Source organism: Elephas maximus, chromosome 3 (assembly GCF_024166365.1).
Source record: "Elephas maximus indicus isolate mEleMax1 chromosome 3, mEleMax1 primary haplotype, whole genome shotgun sequence".
In the NCBI taxonomy this organism is placed as follows: Eukaryota; Metazoa; Chordata; class Mammalia; order Proboscidea; family Elephantidae; genus Elephas; species Elephas maximus.
In genome coordinates this window covers 77540540-77565848 of record NC_064821.1, presented here as the reverse complement: position 1 = coordinate 77565848, position 25309 = coordinate 77540540, and the positions used below count along the sequence as shown (strand labels likewise).

Sequence of the window (25309 nt, the reverse complement as noted above, 5' to 3'; positions counted from 1 at the left end):
GGAATCCTAAACCTTATACCTGTGGATACAATTGTGTTTGGAAATAGGGTCTTCCTTGTTGTGTTAATTAGATCATACCCATCATGGATTGAATTGTGTCCCCCTGTCAACCTGGCTGGGTCCTGTCTCCCAGGATTGTGTGATCGTTCACCATTTTGTCATCTGATGTAATTTTCCCATGTGTTGTAAATCCTATATCTATGGTGTTAATGGGGTGGGATTAGCGGCAATTATGTTAATGTTTTGGGATGTATAAAGAGAGCAGAGAGACATGGGGACATCATACCACCAAGAAAGCAGCGCTGGAAGCAGAGCATGTCCTTTGGACCCAGGGTTCCTGCATGGAGAAGCTCCTAGTCCGGGGAAGATTGATGAGAAGGACCTTCCTCCAGAGCTGACAAAGACAGAAGCCTTCCCCTGGAGCTGACACCCTGAATCTGGACTTCTAGCCTACTAGACTGTGAGAGAATAAACTTTTGTTTGTTGAAGTCATCCACTCATGGTATTTCTGTTACAGCAGCACTAGATAACTAAGACAATACCCAAATAGAATGGATTGCAAATCTAATCACTTCTGAGTTATAAGAAGAGCGGATTAGACCAAGAGGCACATATATCAAAGGGAGGAGGAATTGTGAGGGGAACAGATGCCATGTGGTGCTTTTACCTCGGTGTGAATGTGAGCTGCCGGCTAAAGAAGCTCTCACCAAGGAAAGGGCCCGGAAGCTGTTAGTCCCTTCCCTACCTCACCCTCAACACACTTATCATCCAGCCCCTGCCCACCTCTCCCCTCAGTAGTACAAATGATCAATACACTTGGCTGCTATCGGAGAGGTTGGTAGTTTGAGTCCACCCAGAGGTGACCTGAAAGAAAGGTCTGGCGATGTACTTCTAAAAATATAGCCATTGAAAACCTCACCGAGCACAGTTCTGTTCTGACACACGTGGGGTCATCATGGGTCAAAACTGCCTCTGTGGTAACCTTTTTTTTTCTCTGCCACCTCTCCAGCCCTTTCTAGCTACTTCCCCTTTGTTTGTGATACCCCAGCAACACTGGTCCAAGCTCCTCCTCCTCTGTGGCTTCCCATATGCTGACTCCTCTGTCTGCAACTCTTCTTCCTGCTTTTTTCCCATGGCCGGCTCCTCATCCTTCAAGTCAAGCTGAAATGTTGCCTCTTCCAGGACACCTTCCCTGAGGTGGTCTCCCCTGTTATTGCCCACTTTTTTGTCCAGTTTATTTCTTTCATTGTATCTCACAAGTTGGAAATACTTAAATATTCGTTTATTGTCTGTGTCCTTATGAGTTAGAATGATTTTGGCCACAGATAACACAAAGTCCAAGTCACAGAGGCTGTAACAATAAGGCAAGCTATTATTTCAGGTAATGACAGCTCCAGAGGCACAACTGGTTTTCAGATTGCTTGGTTCAGCAGCTCAAGGATGTCTTCAAGGACGTCGGTTCTCCCCATCTCTCTGCTGTGCCATCCTTAACACTGGCTTTGGCCTCAGGTTGGTTAGCAGGATGGATGGAGCAATTCCAGGTATCACATCCAGACCTCGTACGAGCAGGGCTTTCTCCTCATTATGTGTATAGTTAACTATTGCTGTGTAACAAATTATCCCCAAACTTAGCAGTTTAAAACATCTATCATCTCACAGTTTCTGAGGGTTATAAATCCTGGGGCAGCTTAGCTGGTTGGTTCTGGCTCAGGATCTCTCATGAGGCTGCAGTCAAGGTGTTGGCCAGGGCTGCAGTCATCTGAAGGTGTAACGAGGGCTGGAGCTTATTCCAAGCTTATTCACGTAGCTACTGGCAGAAGGTTTCAGTTCCTCGATATATGAGCCTCACCATAGGTTGCTTACAATATAGCAGTTGTCTTTTTCCATAGCGAGTGATCCGAGAGCGAGAGAGCAACTGAGTCCGAGTGCCTGCAGTATGTTTTATAACCTAAACCTGGAAGTGACACAGCCCCACTTTAGTGTATTCTACTGGTCGCTCGGCCCAACTCTGGTGCAAAGTGAGAAGCAACTACACAAGGGTGTAAATGCCAGGAGGCAGGGGTTATTGGGGATCAACTTAGGGTTGGCTACCACATTGTATTTCTTTTCAAATGTGAAGAAGCGTTTCCTAGGAGCCCCCAGGAGGCTTCTCTTCATGTCTGTTGGCTGGAATTGTGTCATGTGCCCATACCTAAACCAGCCACTAATGAGGGGTTTCAGGCCATTGTTTTTGGCTCATCACAGCCATGGTTCACTCCTGGGGCTAGGATCCACCTCCAGTGTAGCACAAGATGGCACTGACGAAGAAGATGGCCACCTGAACAAAATCAGGGTCATCTGGAAGGAGGATGGGGAGATGGAACAGATGTTGCATAGGCAACCCACACTATCTACGATACTCACCCACTAGACCATAAACTCCATGAGGACAGGGTTACATCTGTTCCTGTACTGCATCCCTGCGTGTAGCCCACTGCCTGGTACAGAACATCTCAACAATATTTGTTGAATGAATTCATGACTAAACTGGAAGATGATACATATGGTAGGAGACTTAGGACCGGTATTGCCAGATGGGACAGACGCCCAAAGCCCTAGGCACCATAAATTCTTCTTTAAACTTAGGAGGCCACTGCCAACCCCAAGGACAGACAGGACGGGCGGAATTAATCTCACTTTATTTCTGGAGAAGTTTGAGCAGATGCAATAACACTGATTCCAGGCAAGGGCAGGGGGCATGGGTGCCCCTAAAGCAACCAGTATCCTGTGACCCAAGGTGACCCCCATCTCCAGACATGGGTTTCCTCTCAGTTACAGTTAAATAGAGAGAGGAAGATCTCCCCAGGGAGCCTTGGGGGAGGGTCTGCTTCCTGCACCCACCCCTCTACGCAGAGGAGTCTGAGCACAAGCTATTTACAGTATTCACATCCACTGTACCCCACCAAACCAAGGCAAAATACTACAGGCGGCCCTTCCCCAAGGGAGGAGGCCAAAGAGGCTGTGAGTGTATGTGTGTGTATGGGGGGGGGGTTTCCGTGCGTGTGAGCACACATGTGCACTGGGGGGCAGGGTCTGGCTCGGGCCAAAGAGACGTCAGTCTATAAGGTGCAGATTAAAAACAACAGGGGCCTCACCCCGAGGGGCCCCGGCCACATCTGGCTTTGTTCTGTCTCTTTCTCCTCCGGACTTCCTGGGGGATGGTGCAGAGGGGCCCTCAGAGCTGCTCTGGATCCAGTGCAACCCCTAAAGGACTTCTGGGAAAAAGGGGGAGAGGAAACAGTCAGGGCAAACTGATGGCTGGCGATCTTAGGGTGGGGTCATGAGAGGACCTCTGATAGAGCCAGGAGAAGGCAGGTCTAGGGAGCCCAGGGAAGGCTGCTGGGAGGGGTGACCTGCATCTAGGAATCAGGGGTCCCTACCTGTGACCTGCGGGGGCTGCACCACAGCTTTCTTGAGGAAGGCTTCTGCCTCTGCAAAGGGCAGCAGTGTCTCTGGTGTTCGGCCCAGACTTTTGTCCCCTGGGGGTCCCTTGGGGGAGAAGCCATTCTCCTGGTGCGATAGGAGAGGCTGCAGACCATTCACCAGGGACCCTGGTGACTCCTTGTTTGGCAGGCTGTGGATGGGGAAGCCAACGTCAGGTACCTCGCATCCCAGTAAAGCCCAGGCCACCCTCAGCTCCAGCCTGCCCCCCCTGCTCAGTGTCCCTGGAATTGGGAGCGGCTACCTCCACTGTGTTTCCTGGGGGGTCAGTTCCTCTTTCTGCACAGCCTCTTTCTGCAGTGCTAAGGGTTGAGCCTCCACGGTTTTCACAGGGTCTGTCACAGGGAAGAAATGCCCACTGGTTAGGGGTTGGTGATAGAGAAGAGGTTTGGGGATGGTGATGAGGGGGATCGGGGGCTTCACCTGGACTGGAATTGTTGACTTTTGTCTCCTTTCCATCCTGCTTCTGCTTTGAAGAGGAAGAGCAGTCAGACTCAAAGGTTATCTGAATCCACCAAGTAGGTTCTTCTCTCCCTCAGCTCAGACCCTGACCGGCCTGCCCAATAGCCTCCTTCCTTTGGCCTGGATGCCTTTCTCCAGCCTCCTTTCCTCTCCCTACCCCATTCCCAAGGCTGTCCCCTGGGATCCTGACCTTGGTTTCAGCAGCTTCAGACTTCCGAGTCCTCTTCATGATCTCCTCCAGGCGCTGTTGGAGGCCCACACCAGTTAAGCCTAAACCTCCCACTAGTCAGCCTCCTACCCCCTCCTCCCAGTCTCAGGGCCCTCGAGGTTCAGACCGACCTCTCCTAGGCCAGGAACCAGAGCTTGCCCCATTTCCTCCTACCCGGTAAAGGCCAAGGCAGAGCCTACTACCAAAGCGTAAGTAGTTCCATTAACTGCCACTGACACCCAGTTCAGGCGCGGACTCCGCCCACCAGCGCCAGGCCCTGCCCCACATAAGCCCCGCCTGCCAGTGCGTCTAGGACCGCCTCTACCCTCCTTGCTGCTCTGCCCACCTTTTTGCGCTCTTGCCGCTCCTGCTCCTCGCGCTGGAAGTGCTTTTCCCGCTCCAATCGCTGCCGCTCCGCTTCTTCCCGGGACCGAGCTTCGGCCTCCTCTTTCTGCCAAAGACTCGCATGAGCTTTGGGCAGCTGCACTCCAACCTTCCCTTGGCGCCACCCCCCAGCCCGCCACCAGGTGGCGCCCGCCCGCCCACTGCAGCGGCACCTGCTTCTGCAGCCGCTCCTGCTCCTCTAGCTCGGCCTGAGCCTTCTCTCGGGCCTCCTGCTCCTCCCGCCTGCGGGCCTCGGCCTCCTGCTCAGCCTGGGCCTCGGCCTCCCGCGCCAGCTGCTCTTCTCTCATTCGCCTGGGGGACAGAAAATGCTCGGTTCGGTTGCAAGCTTCTTCTCCAGCTCCCATAAGGGCCCCCTCAGTCCCCATGGGCGCACTCACTTGTCCCGTTCTGCCTGCAGCCTCCGCTCCTGCTCCTCGCGTTCCCGCTGCTCCCGGGCCTGGCGCCGCTTCTCAGCCAGGAGCCGAGTGGCCTCCTCCCGGTCTGTGGTTCCGGCCATGGGTTTGCTAGGGGTCACCGGGGGAGCAGGGGCTGGGGGTGAGATCAGGACAGCAGTACCTGGAGTGGGATCCAGGACCAGGAGTCAGCACACACCAGCACAGGCACCTCCAGCACCCCTGCATGCCCCCATGCTTCCAGGACCTCAGGGTCACCCACCCACCCAACTGCTGCCATCAATTGCCAGTGGTGAGGTCCTCATCTTTGGCCTGTGTTTTGGACCTGGACTCACAGAGGGCAGGAGCCTCCTCTTTCTGTCTCCCAACACTCAGTCCCCTGGCACCCCTGGCCACCTCACCCACACAGTCCACAAAACCAGCTTCTCTCACCCTGCCCACCTCTCAGTTCCCTCTCTTCATGCCCACCTGCAGGGGCCTCCACTGTGGGCTGCTCTTTCTGGGGCTGGGCTGGTATGGGTGAGAGCACAGGCGAGGGTGCTGGTGAGGCTGGGGCTGCTGACTCCTTCTCGTCACTGGCCCTGCCCTTGCTCTGGTTCTTGTCCTCAGGCTCTGCCATGCTGGGGCTCTCCTTTGACTCATCCTTCCTCCGAATGCGCCCCTTGGGTGATGCAGTTGTTCCTCGGGGGGATGGTGGCTTTGGGGGCAGAGCATGGCCTGGCCCTGGGCTGGAGCTGGGGCAAGGAGAGGCAGGCCTGTGCCAGGAGGTGGAGGGAGAGGATGGCCGAGCCTTGGATTTGGGACTGAGAGAAAAGCGAAGGGGTGAGGCCTTGAGAGCACAGAGAGCTCCCCTCCACTCACCCTCCCTGACCATGTCACCTCCTCAGGGAAGCCCTCCTCCCCAGGATAGACTGGCACCCCCCACCTTATAGACCCTCACAGAACCATTCTTTGTAGAGCATAGATCTCAGTTTGTAATTACATATTCATTTATGAGGTTCTTTTAATGTCTGTGTCTCCAGTAACCAGTAAGCTTATAACAGCAAGAACTGGGTTTGGCTCACCAAAGTATTCCCAGCACCCAGAACACTCCTGGCAGGTCCATTCATTCATTCAGCAGGTATTTATGGCATGCTTACCAGGTGCCAATCACTATTCTGGGTGCTGGGAGGTACTTCAATAATCAAAACACTAAACAAAACCCTGCCCTCAAAGGAGCTTTCGTTATAGAGGTGGGTGCCCAACGAATGCTTGTGAAAGAATAAACGAAAGGCCTGGGGTCTGCATAGCTCCGCTCCCGCCTTGGGCCTTGCCCCTGCCCACCTGAGCTCAGAGGCGGCGCCTGCGGATAGGCGTGGGCGCAGCGAGGCAGGCAGCGACTGGCGCTTCTTGAGGCTGCGCTCCCTTGCCAGCGCGCTTTTCTCCTTCTCGTTTTCCCGCTCCTTGTCCTTCTTTTCCTTTTTCTGCACCTTGACGAGGCGGGGAAACAGGAAGACATGAGGATCAGCAGTGGTCAGCAGTGGTGCTCCCTGGGCCGGGCCCTGTCCCCACCCTGCGCAGGTGCGAGGCAGCCACTCACCGGTGAGGCCTCGGGCCGGCGGCGGGCTGGAGCCGGGCTGCCCCCAGCGCTGGGCTTGCGGCGCTCCCCCGCGGGGGCGCAGCGGTGCACGCTCCGGGGGGCGCTGCACGGTGTCAGGGGACTGGCAGAGGCCGAGCGCGGGCACACAGGCACGGCTGCGGAGGGATGAGTGCGGTCGGGGTGCGGCCCCGGTGCAAGGCCGGCCCTTGCCCTTGCCCTCGCGGGGGGTCTCCCAGGGCCGCTGCCCCTACCCTGGTCCCGGCCATTGCGGGGCAATGTGACCGCGCTGCGACTCCGTGCCAGGAAGGAGAGAGTGGGCGTCATCAGACGGTCCACAATGCTGCTCTCCCATGCGCTCAGTTGCAGGCTCCGATCTGGGGGGAGAACGTGAAGGGAATCCTGTCACCACAGGCGGCCGCAGGAGACAGGCGGAGGCATAGGGAGCCGACCAGGTACATTCTCCATGCCAGGCCCAAAGGCTGTCACCCAGGAGGTTGCTCTCCCCATTCACGTGGAAGCCATACTTGTCCACACTGCCGTCTGGACTTCCACTGCAGACCCAGACAACAAGACACTTCCCAGGGCACCATCCTTCGTGGCTTGAGGGTCCCCTCCTACCACTCTCCCCAGGTGAAAGGGCTCTGAGTTGTGGATATAGGAAGGAGCCACCAATGGTTGGTAGAAGACCATGTTTCACTGTAGGTCCCTAACCCCCTTGCTCTCAGAGGGCGGGCCTAGGGTAGGCATGCCTCCTGGATTTGGGACAGTGAGGGTCCCTGTGCTCCTCTGATTCAGGAGAGGCCCAACTTTTAGTAGTCTTGTGCCAGGGAGAGGTATCCAGTGGGCCTGGCTGCCCCTGGCCACCCTGCTCTATCCCCTCAGCTGCTGGGTTATTTTTAAGCCTCAGTCAGGTGGGGTTGGTGCAGCAGCTGATTTGGTTGCTAGGCAACAGAACAACCAAATAAAAGCTAGAGGAACTTATAAATAACTCCTACCATGGCTCCTTCACATGTGAGCACCAGGGCATGGTGGGAGCACAGGGACTGTGCCACTTTGGTTCCCCACAACACTGGAGCCAGCCAAGAAGACCATGGCCGGGCTCTGAAGGTAGAGGGGACCCTCTAGGGTGGAACCATAATAAGGGTCACACAGACACAGCCTACACAAGAAGCAAAGCAAGCTGGCTGTGTTGGAGATGAGGTTGCCTCCCTGTTCCCACCCCCAGCTTGCTCTGAGGCCCCTGCCAGGCTCTGTTTGCTGGGGCATTGCTCTTTGTCTCTTCTCCTCCTCTGCAGGGTACAGCTCTGTCCTCAGGGCCCAGACCCAAATGCCGGCTCCCCCGACGGGCACAGAGCCCTGGGTGGGGTAGAGTGGGGGTGGAAACCTGGAATATATGAGGCTCCAGGGACCTGGGGTTCTTGCTGAGCTCTGGAGGAGGCTTGGTGGGAGCTACAAGGGCCTCTAGAGGGGAAGGGCTGGGCCTTCTCTTACTTCTACTGGGGGAGTTCCAGAGCGTGGCAGAGGACTTTGAGAGCCGCTTGTTGATTATAGAGTCCACGTGTTTGGGCAGGTTTACTGCCGACACGGAGCACCTGCTCCCACCTGGAGGGGAAAAGACACGGCATTAGGGCCGGGCCAGACAGGAGCCAGGGGGGGCACTGAGGCCTTCCATGCAGGATGCTCCGCGGGCAGGGTGGGAGAGGGAGGAGTGGGCAGGCTAGGATAGGGAGGAGGAGGCAGACTTGGCCCTGGAAGGGGTAGGGGAGGGCGGCGGGGGGTGGGGTAGGTGACCAGAGATAGCCTGGGTTGGGGGAGCCGACGGAGAAGGAAGAGAGGGGGATGGAGTAAAACTAGAGAAACTACAGCCTTCTTGGCCAGAGGAAGCCATTCCCTAGGGCTGGGCACTGCAACCCCTCCACCCCCAGCCACCCAGCGTTGGCACTTGCTGACACTGCCCAGCCAAGGCGCTATGGATACAACACCCACGTCCTCGGACAAATGCAGACGGTCCTGAACAGAAGAACCCACACAGTCAGAGTTACTTGCACAAACACAGATATTCATACAGACCACAAAGAGAAATACATGCAGACACAAGCACATCCAGTGACAGATACGTATGCATGCACACATGTGTGCAGACATGCACAAATACAGACACGAACACATCGAAGCAACCTAATTATTATATTTGTAAGAGCTACCATTTGTTGGAGGCTTACCACATGCCGGGCACTGTCCTGGGCCACACACACGTTACCTCATTTGATCCTCCCAAATCTCCACCTACAACCTCGGTGGCTACTCTTAAGTCGATTTTGACTCCTAGCAACCCCAAGTGAGAAAGCAGAAGTGCACCACAGGGTTTTCTTGGCTGTAATCTTTACGGACACAGATCTCCATGTCTTTCTCTCGTGGAGCAGCTGGGTGGGTTCGAACCACAAACCTTTTGGTTAGCAGCCGAGTGCTGAACTGTTTGTGCCACCAGTGCTCCTCAGGGGCAGAGAATATTGTTATCCCCAATTTACAGATGAAGAAAGTGAGATGTCGAGAACTTGATGACTTATCTAAGGCCACACAGCAAGTGTCAGGGTCGGGACCATAACCCACTTCTGTCTGACTTGGGAGCCCGCAATGAAGTACACAAGGCCACAAACACACCAAGGCAAACACACACTAAGACACACAAAGCACAGACCCACAAGCACATACACCAAAAGACAGGAATACTGAACCGTGCCGTTACAGAAAGAGATCCAAACACAGTGGTACATACATGCCCGCAAAGAACCAGACCAAAATCCACCATAGCCCTATGTAAAGAAAACTCGGAGAAAAAAAAACCTACCCTCTAAGATATATACATAAGGGGGTGACAGTTTTCTTTAAATATCAAGTGCCTCCAGGGCATTAAAGTCTTCTTTTATGTATCATCAACTAACAATAACTGACAGGAGCAAAAAAGGCTAACCCTAAAATGACAGAGGTTTGAAGGGCAAACCAAAATGAAGAGAATGCATGACTGACGTGCTAGTGGAAGTCCTTAGGGAGGGACAAATTGGTGGACAGACCATTCCAGAAGATACAAGTCACATGAAGCCAGGCACACCTGCTGCAGAGGTCCCCCAGCTCCTTGTACTGAAGCTGTTCTCTGCCCTCAACTCCCAGGCTCTAGCCTCGCCCACCCACCCACCAGCCCCGCTGCCTACTCACTGGTCTTATGTCCTGGTGAGCCGTGGTGCAGGGCTCCTGCCCAAGACCAGCGCTGCTGCCGGATTTCGGCCCACGTCTTCTTCACTGACCTCTGGATGGCTGCTTCATAGCGCTCCTGGGGGAAAGTGAGGAGAGGGGAGAGGGCTGGGCTCAGAATCATTTGTCATACCTGGAAGACAGGCCCTTCTCCTTCCTGTGACAGTGCACCCCTCCACCAAAAGCTTTCCAGACTCACCACAGGTAACCAAGGTTACCAAATCCTAGCTATGATTAGGGACTATTTGCAACAGATCCATTCGGACTTGTTTTAGGGAGCTTATCACTGTTCTTGAGTCATTTCCTGGGTATACGAGCTGTTGCTCTGAGGATGGGGTGGGATGTGGGACTCCCCTCAGCCTGGGCCCCCTGGGCAGGGCCATGTCCTCCTGGAACTGAGGGTCCTGACCTCGGGCTGTGTTTTTCCCTCAGCCTGAAGCCCAGGGCAGGGCCAGGCCGTTTCTTCCATGTTCTCATCAGTGCTCAAGCTGGGGCTCTACCTATATTGTGGGGCTAGCCACACTCCTACAGACACATATCTGTGTACATACAAAAGCAGATACACCGGGCACATATGCAAACACACGTCCTGATAGTGCACACAGTTACGGGGCCCCACACCAGCACATACAGAACAAACAGGTACACAGCTGCAAAGATGTCCGTTATTGTACACACAGTGGCACAATTACAGATGTGGACACAGATACAGCCATATACCCACAGATAATGCAGAACCATGAACACAGGTGTCTAGACTTAGCCAATATACAGATGTGTGGAAACACATATACACAGATCCACACGTACCAAGTCAGAAATCAGCACCAACGCACCTTATTTTTCTCAAGCTTCTGCCGCTGCCGCTCCTCCAGGGCCGCTCGGCGCTGCTCGGCTTTAAGCCGCTGCTCCTCCAGTCGCCTCCGGCGCTCCTGGAGCTGCTTCTCCCGCAGAGCCTTGGCCTTCTCCTCTTTCTCCAGCCACACTGCCTTCTTGGCCGCTGTTGGGAAAGGAGCCCCAGTGGGGCATGAGTGGCCTGTAGCTGACCAAACAGGTCTTCTCCAAGGGGCTTCCTCTATTACCTCAGCCCTGGGTGGGTCCTTCTCCTCCCCTCTAAGACTCCTCCCTCAAATTGAAGGGCTTCCAGGACCCTGGCTCAGGCCTCAGAATGAGGGTTTCCCTGAGGGGAGGCCCATTTCTCCCCACTGGCCTCGTTGTCTCTCAGCACTGAAGGAGAAATGAGGTCTTTAGTTAACATCCATGTGCCAAGCACTGTGCTGGGCATTACACCTACTGGCATGGGATTTGGAGTGAGATGTGACTTCTGGGTGTGAACCTTAGTTACTCCACCAGCTGTGTGGCTTAGGCCAATGATTTCTTCTCCCTAGGCCTCAGTTTCCTCATCCCCAAAAAGGGGATAACACCTCAGGAGGCTGTTGAGTGGATTAAATGAGGTACTGCAGGTACCGCACTTAGCATAGTACGCATAATTAAGTGTTCCAGATGTGTAAGCTATTATTAGTCGGATGCTGGTGGTGTTGATGATGATGATGAAGAGGATGATAGAGATGGTGCTACTGCTTCCCAAACACTTACCCAGGTACTTGGCCCGCTCTTCTCGCCGCTCCTTTGCCAGCTTGTGTCTCTCTCCTGCCTTCTTAGCATCTTGGAGGGGAAACAAGATAGACTTGTATCAAAGGGCTCACCAAAGGGGAGTCACCCTTGGGGTCCTCCCTCCAGGCCTCACCCCCATCTCTTTCCCCACCTCCTCTAGGGTGAAGGGGATCCCCTCAGGTGGTGTCATGTAGGGCTGAGACCTGAACCAAGGAGTCGGGCCCAGGAGTGGGGGCAGCACACACACCTTGCTTGGTTGAGGGACTGTCGGAGGTTGGCACTGCTGTTGGAGATGGCTGGCTGCTCCTTCGAGGAGGCCTGGCATCTCGCAGGCCTGTAGCAGGTGGAGTGGGTCCCCTGCTCTTCACTTCAGAGGAAGGGGACTCCTCTTGTGGAGGGACTGGCCCACACCCGACCTGCTCTGAGGGATTCTCTGGTTCCAGTGGGAGCTGCTTAGGGCTAGTAGGGTTCTTCATGGCAGGAGGGGTATCCGGGGGAGTGTCGGGGATGAGGGCTGACATCGGTGGCGGTGGTGGGAAGGGGTCGCCTTCTGGAGAAGGTCTTGGCTCTGGGGGGGTCCTGGCTGCCATACCTGGAAGATCAATGCAAGAGAAGAGAGAGGGTCAAATATTACAGCTGTGCAATCAGTTCAACACATAGCCTATCTCCCTTGTCCAACGGACTTTCATTCATTCATGCATGCATGTTTATCAAGTTCCTTCTACACGCCAGGCCCCGTTCCAGATGCCGATGATAAAATGGGGAGAAAACAGCCATGTTCCCTGCCTTTGTGGAGCCTACACTTTAGCGGGGCAGACAAACAGCCAGGCAATTACAGGTAACCTACACTTGGGGGACTTCCTGGAGAAGTGACAACCACACTGAAAGCTGAAGATAAGCTGGAGTTGGCCAAGCAAGGAGGACAGGGATGAGGGTTTCTGGCAAAGAGAAGAGCATGTGCAAAGGCCCTGGGGAGGAAGGAAGGAAGGTGTGCTAGAAGAACTGAGAGAGAGCTTGTGGCACTTGCTAACTCACAAAACGGCAATGATTTGTTTTCACGTCTGCCTTTCTCATCTCTCTACTTTACATTTGGGCCAAAGTGCCCAGCACAGAGCCTGGCGCATACAGCGTGCCTAGGCTCTCACACGGGACTGACCAAGAGGAAAGACATAAGTGTAGGCACCAGTGTCCTGCCTGTGTTGCTAAAATCTTCAATGGGATGGGCAACTTTGTAACAAATCCCATTTTGTAATTTTTTTCAATGACCCCCAGATTTCTTCTTTTAAGACATTAATATTCCAGAGACCTTGAAAAAGATACCAAAGTACTAAGTAAGGAGGCCGCAAAATTTGGTGTATACACGTATATATGTGTACGTATTCATGTGTGCACATGTATACTGTGGGAGAGTTGAAACACAGGCTTTGGAGTCAGTCAGTTGAAGCTCCCAATTTTTTTTTTTTTTTCCGCTTTAAGTGAAAGCTTACAAATCAAGTCAGTCTCTCACACAAAAACCTATATATACCTTGCTAACCCAACCCAGTGCTGTCAAGTCGATTCTGATGCTACACACTCTCAATTACTCTCCCCCTAAGGAGACAGCCTGCTCTCTCCCTCCACTCTCTTTTTGTGTCCATTTCGCCAGCTTCTAACCCCCTCCACCCTCTCATCTCCCCTCCAGGCAGGCGATGCCAACACAGTCTCAAGTGTCCACCTGATCGAAGAAGCTCACTCCTCACCAGCATCCCTCTCCAACCCATTGTCCAGTCCAATCCATGTCTGAAGAGTTTGAAGCCCCCATTCTGATGCCACCACCCCAAGAGATGAAGAAAGGGCCTGCCTCCTCAGCAGGTAACTTTGGACAAGGCAGTCAACTTCTCTAGGACACAATCTTCATATCTGTAAAATGGGGATGATGAGCCCAAGCTAGAAGGGATTAATGTCAGTAAAGTGCCTGGCACAGTGTATGGCATAATTCAGGTGGCAGCAAACACATCCTTCCCTTTCCCTGTGAGTCTTATGAAGCTGCCAGGTCTCCCAAATGGAAGCCTCTGCCTGTTGAGCCCGGTGCTACCCACTGCTTCTCATCCACTGAGGGGCCACTGACCAGGGCTTAGGGGGCAGAGCTGTGTCCCTGGGAAGGTGTATCTAAGGAAGCATTTTTTTTTTGCTCTCGCTAAGTGTCTCCACACTGGGTCCTCTGCTCTGGGAATTCTGGTCGCTTCAGGAGGTGGCAGACTCCCCACTACTGTGGTTGATGGTGTGTGCTAGGGGAAGGGGCACACCTAAGGAGTTGACTTTGGGACTTTTGGGGCCTTCTTTAGAGAGGCAGAGGAATCTAGTGGCTGAGTTTGGGCTCTGAAGTCAGACTATTTGAACATGAATTCTGGCTCCCCCTTAGGCTAGTTATAGACCCTTTCTGTGCCACAGCTATGAAATGTCTATAAAACGCAGACAAAATGGTACCTACCTCATAGGACTGTGATGAGTGTTAGTCATAACAATAACCACTAACATTTATACATTGATCGAGAGCTTCCTACGTTCAAAGCATTTCACACATACTAGCTTTTAAAATCCTCAGTGACAATACATATGAAGGAGGGGCTATAAATAACTGTTTTGTACAGATGAGGAAAGTAAAGCAAAAAGAGATTAAGTAATTTGAGGTCACTCAGCTGGTAAGTGAAGGAGCCTGGACTTGAACCCAGGCATCTGTCACCAGAGCCCAGGCTCTTACCCTTTACGCCCTCCTGCTTCTGTTCAAGGCAGTAAATGAGGTAATACATGTTATGCAATGGAATCATTTAGGTTCACACTATTTTCCTCTCGTTCTTTCCCTTCTAGCTTCCTGGGCTCTAGGCAAAAGCTCCAGCCAAGGTCCTGCCTCCCCAATAGCCCCTCCAACCCTGCCAGCCCCTAGACTCTGTGACATCCAACCTGCTCTCCCATACCAGCTTGAGACAGGTGCCTGCTCACTGCCAGTCTATTTTCCAGCCAGTTGCAAACTCCTTTGCTAACTCTAATGGGCAATAAAACTCATGGCAACCATTTACGAGTGCTCACTACATGCCAGGAACTGAGGTAAGCCCTTTGTATCCCCATCTTGCATCCTCACAACTCTGAAACGTAGAAATTCTTGTCCCCATAATTTTTTATTATACAGATGAAGCAATTAAGGCTCACTCTGCTAAGTGATTTGCCCAGGGCCATAGACCCAGTACATGGCACAGCCAGGATTTGAACCCAGGACTGTCTGGGACCAAAGCCTGGGTGTGTAAGTACTAAGCTTGAAGGCTAAGGGCAAGGCCTATTTATTACTGTTTTCCTAGCACCTGTGCGTGCTGGAGGTGTCGCAAGGAAAACTGGTAGGCGGATGTTTGTCTACACCTAGGCAAATCACACCCACCAGGCAAGAGCATGAATCCCCAACTAGGTTCCAATTAGCTGTCTGAGGGGGCCTGGGAAGAAGTAGAGAGAGTGGGGCATTGAAGGACCTAAACCTGGGCATCGGATGCAGTGGAGTACCAAGGTTTTAGGTTTCAAAGTTAGGCAAGCCTGAGTGGGGATCCCAGCTCTATTGTAGGACCTTGGGGAAACCCTGAACCTGTCTGAGCCTCAGTTTCCTCCCTGAATAGTTGTGACAGAGAGCAAGTAAACAGGACATCTTGGGCATTTGGCAGGGGCACAGTGTGCAGCAGCTACCCTGAAGAGTCTGTCCATGTCTCCCCATCTCTGCCACAAGAACCCATGTTGGTCAGGCCCTCAGCCCTACCACTCCATGAGACTGCTTCTCAATGTCACCCATGATCTCCATATTGCTAAATGCAGTAGCCATTTTTTAGTCCTCATCGTATTTGACTCATCAACAGCACTTGACACTGTTGGTCTCTTGGTGGTCCTTGAAACATTTTCTTCGCTTGGCTTTGAAGACAACACAGGCTCCTGATTTTCCTTCCACCTGGCTGGCTGCTACTTCTCCGTCTCTTTTGCTGGCCCCACCTTATCTTCCTAACCTCTGAGTGCTGGTGTGCCCCAGGGCTCAGTTCAGGACCTCATCACTTTTCTGTCTATGCTCACTCCCTTGGTGATCTCATCTAGACTCATGCCTTTAAATACCATTGGTCTGCTGATGACAACCAAATATGTATCTCCAGCCCAGACCTCTCCCTTCAGTTCTAGTTTCATCCACGCAACTCCCTACTTGACACCCCTGGGTGTCTAACACATGTTCCAAACTTAACACGTCCAATGTTCCCCCCAAACCTGCCCTCCCTGACTTTCCCTTGTCTCAGTTAATGGTAACCCCATTCTTTCAGTTTCTCAGGCCAAAAACCCTGGAGTCATATTAGACTCCTTTTTTTTTTTTTTTAATTGTACATTAGGTAAAAGTTTACAGAGCAAATTAGTTTCCCATTCAATAGTTGGTACATAAAGTGTTCCATGACATTGGTTTCACTCCCCATAATGTATCAGCACTCTCCCCATTTCCATTCTAGTTTCCCCGTTTCCTTTTGTCCTGATTTTCTATCCCTTCCTGCATTCTCATCTTCGCCCATGGACAAATGTTGCCCTTTTGATCTTGTAGAATTGATTGTTCTAGGGAGCACGTTCCTCTTGGGTGTTATTGTTTATTTTATGGGCCTGTCTATGGTTTGGCTGGAAGGTGGTCTCCAGAAATGGCTTCAGTTCCAGTTCAGAAGGGTGTCAGGGCCATAACCTCAGGGGTTCAGGACTCTTCTTGTCTCATAGCCCACATCTAAATCTCTCAGCAAATCCTTTTGCTCTATCTTTAAAATAATATCCCGAGTTCAATCACTTCTTGCTATCTCCATCTCTTACCACCATAGTCCAAGCCACTATCATCTCTTATAAAAGACTCCCTGCCCCCATTCTTTGTTCTCCTTTGGTCTTTTATCAATACAGCAGCCAGACTGAGTCTGTTTAAAAATAAGTCAGATCATGTTACTCCTCTGCCAAAATCCTCCAAGGACTCACCATCTCACAGAAAGGAAAAAGCAAAGTCCTCACAATGGCCTATAAGGCCATTACCTCTTAGGCCTCTTATCTCCTCCTCCTCTCCCCTGCCCAGTCTTCCCCAGCCACACTGGCCTCTTCAGCCCTCCTTAAGAACGTCAGGCACGCTCCTGCCTCAGGGCTTCACACTTGTTGTTCCCTCTGCTGAGAATTCTCGGCACCCAGATTCTGCTTGGCTCACATCCTCACCTTGATTGTCCCCTTTTCACTCTAATGTTGGGTCTCAATGAAGCCTTCCCTGACCCCCTAATTTAAAATCACACCTTGCAACTAAGCTCTCCCTCCCCTTTCCAACTGTACTTTTTTCTTTCCAACAATATTTTTCTCCATACGCATTATCACCTTGCTAACACTGTCTCCCACCACAAGAACATAGCCTCTACAGGGACACAGATTTGTGTCTATTTTGTTAGCTGCTGTATCCCTAGGACCAACAGACCCTGGTATGTAGGTGCTTCGTAGCTATTTGTTGAATGAATAAATGAAGGAACTCCACCCGGCCGACAGCAGCATCATCAGCTTTTACCTAGATGACTGCAAAGTCCTTCCAGGGCTCCACCTGCACCATCCCTGCTCTGCTCACTGAGCAGACTGAGTCATCTTTTCCATACACGAATCTAACCCTACTACTCCCTGCTGCTTGCAACCTTCCAGTGGCTTCTCATTGCTCTGAGGATAAAGATAAAATTCTTGTGCCCAACCTACAAGTCCGGCATAGTCTGGCCACCCTTCCCTCTCCCTTACCTGTTGAATCTCATGTCCTACCCTGCTCCTCACTTGCTCTCTGCACTCCAGCCACACTGACTTTTCTTGTAATTTTTTTTATACTTGTAAAAAAAAATACAGCGCAACATCTGCCGATTTAACATTTTTCACATGTACAGTTTAGTGACATCAATTATATTAATCATGTCGTGCAACCATCACCCATACCCATTGCCAAGTTTTCCATCACCATAAGCAGAAACTCAGTGCTTCCTTAAACAATGACTCCCCTTTGCCCCATCTGTCCCACCTCTGGTAGCCACTAATAAACTTCAGTGTACTGACCTTCTTTTAATTTCAATAACCATCCATGCTCCCTCCTGCCACAGGGCCTTTGCACATACTCTTTCCCCTTTTTTCTAGTTAACTCCTAGCCACCCTTCAGATCTTAGCTCAGTCATTATTTCCTCAGGGAAGCCTTCCCTGATCTCTCTTCCTTCATTATATACATTCACAGTTTCATGTGCCTCTTGTTTGGAGCACTGCCACAGTTACAATTTTAAACTTCGTTGTGTGGTTCTTTCATTATTGTCAGTTTCCCCCAGACTGTGAGACAACCCTACGAGGGCTGGGCCATGTCAGTGTTGCTTACCACCGTATCAACAGCAGCTACCCCAGTGGAAGTACATGGAGACAGAAACCAAATGTTGTTGAATGAGAATAAAGTACTATACTATGCTGAACCTGAGGCCACCCAGCCTTAAGTAGGCACCTATGGAAGGCCTACTTAGCTAATAAAGAGTAGGTGATGTGGCATTTATTGCAAAGGGATAAACACTTGAAAGGAAGCAAAATAACTCCATCTCAATCGAGTTACACAGCTTTCTAGACTAAGCCACTTAAGTAGAAGTTAATAAAAATAATAACAAGTGTTTACTCCAGCAGCTCAACAAGAAAAGCTTCTTGAGAGGCAAACAAAACGTTTGGAACTTATCTTTTGATCTGGTAGACTACTGAACCTGAATACAAATATTCTCCTCAGAATTATGCCAACCCTGATCAAATGTTATTGGGACAGTGTAATCTGGAACAAATTATATTAAGATAAATTAATTCCTCGGCTAATTATCAATGAGGTGTTGTTAAACCATTCCTGATTCTTCCCATTTTCAATCACCAGATGTGATCCTTTGGCCACTGAATTTTATTGTCTATTTCAGACTGTGCAGTTTCAGCCAGTCCATTTATTTTGCTACACTGATATCTACCAGAAGTATTTGTTAAGAACTGGATAACAGACAGACAGTTTGTATTTATTTCTTGGCACAAAGAGCTTTAACATGGATGAACGGATGGATTGTGCAAAGCTAACCAGCCAGTGTATATAGAAAGGCCCCCCAAAGCTGCTCCAAAGCCTAAAACTAAAAAAGCCAAGCCAGTTGCCATCAAGTCGATTCCAACTCAAGGCGACCCTATGTGTACAGAGTAGAACTGCACTCCATAGGATTTTCAAGGCTGCTTCATTGGAAGCAGATTGCCAGGCCTTTCTTCCAAGGTACTTCTGGGTGGGTTTGAACCACCAACCTTTCAGTTAGTAGTCAAGTGCTTAATTATTTTCACCACTCAGGGACTCCTTGTTCCAAAACCTAGCCTCTCTAAATGCTAAATGTCTTGATTATATCAGGGCACTATGCCCCCTGCCAGCTCCTAAGCCCAGCAAGGGAAACTAATTTACTGAGGTCCTCCCATATGCCAGGCACTTTCCTTTATCTCATTTAATTCTTAGGACAAGCATAAAGGGAAAGTACCATGATGGTCCCCATTTGACAGGTAGGAGAAGTGTTAGACAGGTAGAGCAAATTGCTCATGTCAGTGTCAGAGTTGGGATTTGGACCCAGGTTTGTCTGTCTGACAAAGCCCTTACATCATACTCTTTCCGGTAGGAGGTCACATCACCCTTCCCTGAGGCTTCTGCCTGTTCCCTAAAGAAGGAAGTGATCCAGTGGTTCCTCTGAAGAAGATTCCCCCACAAGGGTGAAGGGTACAGGTGGGGCAGGCAGGCACTGAGCTCAGAGTGCAGGAATGTGGGGAAGGCAAGCTCCTGCCTGGGCTGGCCAGCAGGAGGCAGGAAGTGAGGCACTTGGGCAGGGGTGGGAGACAGCAGTCCACCTGCAGGGGGCAGAGCAGGGAGTGCCCAGGGAAGGGATGGGGGAGTGTACAGACAGCACTTCTGGGTGGGGAGCCTGGGGGAGGCAGAGGCGTGAGGCAGGGAGAGGAAACAGGATAGATGAGCACCTCTAGCAAGAACGCTCCGGACTCTAGCAGCAGCTCCCTAGGTGGCAACGCTGGAGCAGACAAATGAAGACAGGGAGGCAGACAAAGGGGAAAGACACACAGAGACAGGCATGTACACACAGCAGGGAGAGAGAGAAAGAGAGACATCCAGACAACGTAGACTGAGCCTGCACAATAGCGAGACTCAAGACACATGGTCGCTCGCTCTCTCTCCCCCAAACACAGGAAACAGACCTAGTGGGATTCAGAATCAAAGAGAGGCACAAAGACACACACAGAACCAGGGACCCACTCTAAGGCACAAAGCTACAGAGACACACACAAGCACACAGAGACACAATGTCCCAGTACATTTATGTGGCCTCATCCAGGTCACTCCTGGCCTGCCCTTTTTGGGCATTTCTTTACCTGGGCCCAGGGAAAGTCTGATTAACGATAACAACCACTGCTTGTGTCAGGCACATGTTTAAAGTGTCATAAACGCTTTAATAACATCAGTTCATTTAATCTTCAGCGCAGTCCTATGAGGTAGTTATCATTAGCCCATTTTACAAAGGAAGAAACAGATTCAGAGAGATTAAGACACTCTCTTAAGCCACACAGCCAGTGAGGAGTAGCAGGGCTGGGGTTTGGACCTGGCAGCAGTGTGACAGGTTCTGTGCCCCTACTTTGCTGCCCGGTAGGGACAGCCTCCTGGGTTTTATTCCTTCTGGAGAGATCTGGGCTGGAAGAATGGGGGTGGGCAGGAAGGACAAACCCTCAGGCTGTCCAATGGAAGCTGAGGGGGCAGTGTTACTCCCAGCCTGGGAGTAACTGAGCCAGCTCTAAGACTGTGCCAGGAGCGGGGCAGCCTGTCTGCACCAGGCAGTCCTCAAAGCCTGGACCACAGGCCCTGGGGGCAGCAGGATACCAGAGCCAGGCCAGGGAACCCAGCAGAGACTTTAGATAGAAGGGAGCTGTGTGGCTGGCTGGTGGCCATTGTTCCCAGCCTCCAATCAGAAGCACCCACTTCCTGTTATTTTAGGCGGCAGGAAATGACCCCATCCCACAGGCCAGGCCCCACCAATGTCCCTCCCTCAACCCCAGCAGGCTGCCCAGACTAGAGCCCAGAAGCTGAGGGCAGAGGCCTAGCCTCAGCCCAGGGCCTGGGGTTGGCCCACTGCTTGGACTGTCACCACTGCCTCTGTCAAGGGTCTCCTTCTGGTCCAACTTTTTTAGTCTCAAACCTGGCAGGATCCAGGGGGACCTGGGGCCCTGCTGGCTTCACCTCTACCTCCCAGAGAAAAGATCACGGGAACCCCAAGACCGAGATGCCTACAGAAGACCAATCATACAAGGGCTTCGCCATGACAATCCAGCATAGAGGTTTGGTACACAGGTTTTGGAGTCAGATGGACTAGGGTTCAAATCCTGCTTCTGCCAACTCCCAGCTGTGTGACCTGGCAAGTAACTTCACCTCTCTGAGCCATCTGTAAAAGGGGGATAATAGTCCCTGCTGTGCGGTTCAAATGAGACAATGCACGTGGCATGCTTCGCATTGTGCCTGGGACAGAGAAGGTCCTCAATAAATGGGAGTGACAGATAATAAATGGGAGATCATTTGGTCTATCAAGGGGTCTTGCCTGGTCCACTTCTTCTCTTAAGAATGGTGAGGAAAGCTAATGGGGCAGAGCGGCAGCTAAGAGGTGATGGAGAGAAGCTGAACACTGTGCCCCCGGGGTGCCAGGCAGAGCTACCACTGGCCAACAAAGCCGCATTATGTCGCCTGGCTCATTGGCTCCCTTCCTGGCCCCAAGGCCCAGCAGGGAACCAAGGATGTGGTTCCCAGATTTTTGTGGCCTAACCTGCAGGCTTCCTCAGACCTGAGATCTGCCCTGACAGCCCTCAAGTGCCACACTCTAGTGTGGGCCCTGCTTTCAGCCCCTCCTCCCCTCCCCTAGCCCTGTCCCACCAACAGCTGGTAGTGCCCAGCCTGAAAGGGATGAGGCCTGAGCTGGCCTAGTGCCCCATCCTCCTCATTTGCATAAGCATGAGTGCACATTAGGGACTCATTAGAGACCTCATTACTGGGCCCACCAGCCCAAGGCATGGTGGAAGCTGGGAAGCTGTCAGTAGGACATGCCACGGCCAGAGTGGCTACTGTGTGTACAGCTGCAACCGTTTGTGCTAATCTTACTAACTTCTACTCATCCTTTCAGCCCTACCTCAAATGCCTCCTCCTCTGTGAAGCCTTCCAAGCAGAGCCCACTGCCTCAAGTGATATCACCACTGTACCTAGGCTTCCCTCCAGACTGCAGGGTTCTGTGAACATACATGCTTTCCCAGCTAGACTAGGAGCTCCCTAAGAGTAGGGACCCTGTCTGGTTTACTTCTCTGCCATTTGCACAGCCAGCACTGAGCTGGCATGTGGTGGGCCATCAGCCTGGCCAGACCGGTGATAGATGGCTGGTTGCACCCACCTCTGGGGCCTTCTCTCCTACTCCCACTGCCCTGCTCCAGGCACAGAGCCCTCTGCTCCCTGGATACACCCTGGCTTATGTCTGTCTGGAACTCTCCTCCCGCCTTCTGTCTTCTGCCTTCCCCCTGCCCTACATTTACCTCCTGAAGTTCTAATTAACCATCATCTCCTTCTCAGATCTCCAAAGGAATGAAAAATAATAACAACAAAAACAATTAAATAGCCAGTGTTTACTGAGCACTAACTTCACTTCGTGCCAGGGCCTGGGCTAAGGGTTTTCTATGTTCATATAATTTAATGATCTGTGTTTCTGTGAGATAATTTCTAGTATGATTCTCATTTTAGAGATGGAAACCTAAGACTGAGGTTAAGCAATTTGCCTGAGGTCACACTGTATTGAGTAATAAAGTGGAGACTTCAACTGTTTCAGAATCTGCACTCTTAACCGGACTCCCAATTCCCGTCCCCCACCCCCTATACTTCCTACCTCCCTGCTGGCACCAGTCCAGGCAGCATAACCGCAATAATGGCAAAAACACTTAACTGGGTGTCTATATGCCAAAGTTCCTTTAGGTACATCATCTCTAACTCTCAGATTAACCCTGCAAGGCTGCAACACCACCCCCATTTTCCAGGGACAGAAAATATGGCTTACTGGGATTTTCATCCAAGTCTTCGACCCTAAAGCTGGCACCACACCCGTCCCCTACTCCATGCTGCCTCCCGTTTAACACTCTGTGTGCAAGTGTGTAAAGGGAGCACAAAGAGGGCAGGGATCGTGTCATGCACACTCAGTCTCAGCCCATGCCTCAAACTCTCATAGGGCACATGCTATGTGCATGGCAGGTGCTGGTGGCTTGTTGAGTTAAATTTACTCCCAGGAAGCACTTGCTTCATAATGGATCTCTGTCACCTTCAACTTCTCCTGGTATAGGGACCAGCCGTCATCCCTATCCAGGTTCTCACATAATTCCATCTACACTCTTGTATGTAGAAGAGGGTTCCCAATCCAGGGCCCTGTCTGCAGACCTCCCCACTCTATCCAGGTCCTCCAGTACAACCAACCATCCCAACCCCACACCCTCATATTCTGTCCAGGCCTCCCACTCCAATGCCCTAACTGTAAACCAGCCACCCACTCAGGCCCTTGTACACTGCCCAGTCACCACCATCAGGCCCTGAGGTACACACTAGTGCCAGGGACTCTCAGATGCAGAGGGCCAGAAAGGAGGTAGACTCAGGCTGGGCCTACCCGAGTTGTTCCCTCTCAGGGCCCGCAGAGCCAAGACAGACCTAGGCGCCCTTATTTCCAGCACGGCCTACAAACCTCCCAACCACACCGGCCTGATGGCAGCCTTCCTTCCTCCTTTCTCTCAGCTCCCACACCCACAGGATCCCCTCGAAGCACCCACGCTGGCGTGGGGAGGAGCCCACCCACAGCTAAGCAGCCCCACCTTGTCCTGGGCTCTCCGCACCCACAGACACTGTTTCATCCTGGGCCCACACCCCAGGGGGCAGGGAGGTGACAGGATTAGGCTCCAGGACTCCATGGGGGTGTGGGAATGGGGCCACCTCCCCCCTGAGTCAGTGGGAACAGAAGTTGGGTCCTCAGTAATCACACTCTTCCCTCCCCTTCCAGGAAGAGAAAGAAATAGCCTCCTTCCAAAGCCAGGCCCAACCAGAAACTCCCTCCTCAGCTGCTCCCAGGTCCGAATGGGATTTGCAGATGTCCTGGACACCGGTGGCTGATGGGGTCGGGGTGAGGGGAGGGGAGCTTTGGTGGTCTAGGGCCTGGAGTGTGTGAGTGTAAGCGGGAGATGGTGAAGCCTCAGTCTGGGCAATGATGTGGCAGGTCCCGGGAGTGCCGGCCTTGAGCCTTCACCTCATTCTCTAGTGAGGCTCGGACTCAGAGAGGCCGGGAAGGGAGGGCAGCAGGCTGAGCAGATTTACTTCTGCCCCCTCCTCCCGAAATCGGGCTGGGTGGGCTCCAGAACAGGCTAGGCTGCAGGAGAGCGCCCACTCCCCCAGCTCCCGCCCTCACCCCTAACAATGCCGCCTCCCCCTCCCCCTCGCCTTTATCCGGCGGGTTACTTGGCAGCAGCCGCCAGAGACCTCCCCCTCTTTTCCCCTCCCCTCCCGCCGGCCGGTAGCAGCAACAGGCCCTTTACGCGGCAGCTGGAGGGATGGGGTGGGGGCGAGGTCTGGGCCAGGGCGTGAGGGGCGCCAGGGCCTAGGTTTCGGTATGCAGGACACCAGACTTGAGAATCTGGATCCCCGATACACACATCCAGACTGGGGTCACACGTGTCCACCCGGGGTGGGGAGGGGGACAGAAGCCCCAGCGCAGTAGGCGAGAATTCAGGGCCTGGGGTGGATCAGGAACGGGGTGGGAGCGGACAAGCCGAGACGGCACAGTGCTGGGGCAAGAGGGTCACCCCAACACTCTGGAGCCGGGTCCCAGCCGATCCCGCCGCCCAGTGCGTCCCAGCGTTCGGGGTGGGGGAGGGGGCAGCTGTCAGAAGATGCGTCGATGGCCCAGAGCCGCGGCCGCCACCGCAGTCTTTATTTTTAAACTTCCAAGTGGTCAGAGGGCGCGGCGGGGGAGGGGTCCCCGCCCAGCGGGCCAGCCCCATCCTCGGTCTTCCTCGAGGGCCCTTGACCTCCCCCCACCTCGCCTCTGTGTGGCTCCCCGAATACCTGGGGGTGCGCCGAGGCCCGGCTCGGCATCCGGGCCGCTCTCCATGGCTGCAGCGTCAGTGGGGGTTTCGGGGTCTCAGCGGCTACGGTGGCGGCGGCCCGTGGCCCGGACGAGGGTCCCTCGGCGCATCACGCCCGGCCCGGCCCGGCGGGCAACGACTCGGAGGCGAGGGCGCTCCGGGGAAGGTCGAGGCTGGCGCGGCTGGTGGCCTGCGAGGCTCAGAGTTGCCGGCCGCCCAGTGTCTGTCGGCTCCGGCCGCGACCCTGCTCCTGCCGGGCGCCGGCCCAGTCCCGGCCGCGGCCCAACCCTATTGTACACCAGGGCTGGGCCTGGCCTAGCGGCTGGCGCGTACCAAGTGCGGGGAGGGGTGGCCCGCCCCCGCAGCGGAGCGGGACCCAGCCGCCGCGCGTCGGCCCGGCTCGCGCATCCTCGCTCTGGAGCGTCGTACTTCGAGCCTCCGGGCGCCTCCTCTGCAGTGTCCGCGGAGGGGGCGCCAGACCCCAAAGGACGCCTGCCGAGCTGCCACCCCCTGTGGCCGTGCGTTGGTACGTGCCGCAGCGCGAGACGACTATGTAGGGAGCGCTCGGATGATTCACCCGCGGCTGGGGTTGGGGGGAGCGTAGAGGAGCCGGGCTTGGAGTCCCCAGTCCCACCCTGGAGCCTGGGGACTCTGGCTCTGGGGCTGAGGGGGCAGCTCCAAGTCTAAATTCTCTTCCAAACCCACCTC

General features: G+C 53.2%; 1 protein-coding gene across 5 annotated transcripts; it reads right to left on the bottom strand.

Moving 5' to 3' along the window:
* Window positions 1-2661: 2661 nt before the first annotated feature.
* MAP7D1 (MAP7 domain containing 1) lies at window positions 2662-24892 on the bottom strand. 5 transcript variants are annotated; one of them, XM_049878759.1, is made up of 18 exons: window positions 24582-24892; window positions 11637-11981; window positions 11372-11440; window positions 10612-10775; window positions 9740-9854; window positions 8018-8128; window positions 6778-6900; window positions 6527-6681; window positions 6271-6416; window positions 5416-5750; window positions 4933-5110; window positions 4708-4846; window positions 4497-4601; window positions 4133-4186; window positions 3904-3946; window positions 3725-3815; window positions 3420-3613; window positions 2662-3254 (listed from the first exon to the last, which is right to left on the bottom strand). In XM_049878759.1, exons 1-18 carry the CDS (start codon window positions 24625-24627, stop codon window positions 3244-3246), a joined length of 2424 nt encoding a protein of 807 aa, XP_049734716.1. In that variant the 5' UTR covers window positions 24628-24892; the 3' UTR covers window positions 2662-3243. The 5 variants fall into 5 exon arrangements, with proteins under 5 accessions (XP_049734716.1, XP_049734713.1, XP_049734715.1 ...); XM_049878756.1 differs by having other exon boundaries at window positions 6527-6900; XM_049878758.1 differs by having other exon boundaries at window positions 4933-5083; window positions 6527-6900.
* Between the last annotated feature and the right edge of the window lie 417 nt (window positions 24893-25309).

What these genes read in the sequence shown, in the direction of transcription:
- MAP7D1 (XM_049878756.1), bottom strand. Translation starts at nt 24,627, where the DNA reads ATGGAGAGCGGCCCGGATGCCGAGCCGGGCCTCGGCGCACCCCCAG. An exon ending in AGGAGCGGCTGCAGAAGCAG is followed by an intron (nt 4,602 to 4,707) that starts GTGCCGCTGCAG and finishes AGTCTTTGGCAG; the next exon opens with AAAGAGGAGGCCGAAGCTCG. An exon ending in AGTCAACAATTCCAGTCCAG is followed by an intron (nt 3,816 to 3,903) that starts GTGAAGCCCCCG and finishes TCCCTGTGACAG; the next exon opens with ACCCTGTGAAAACCGTGGAG.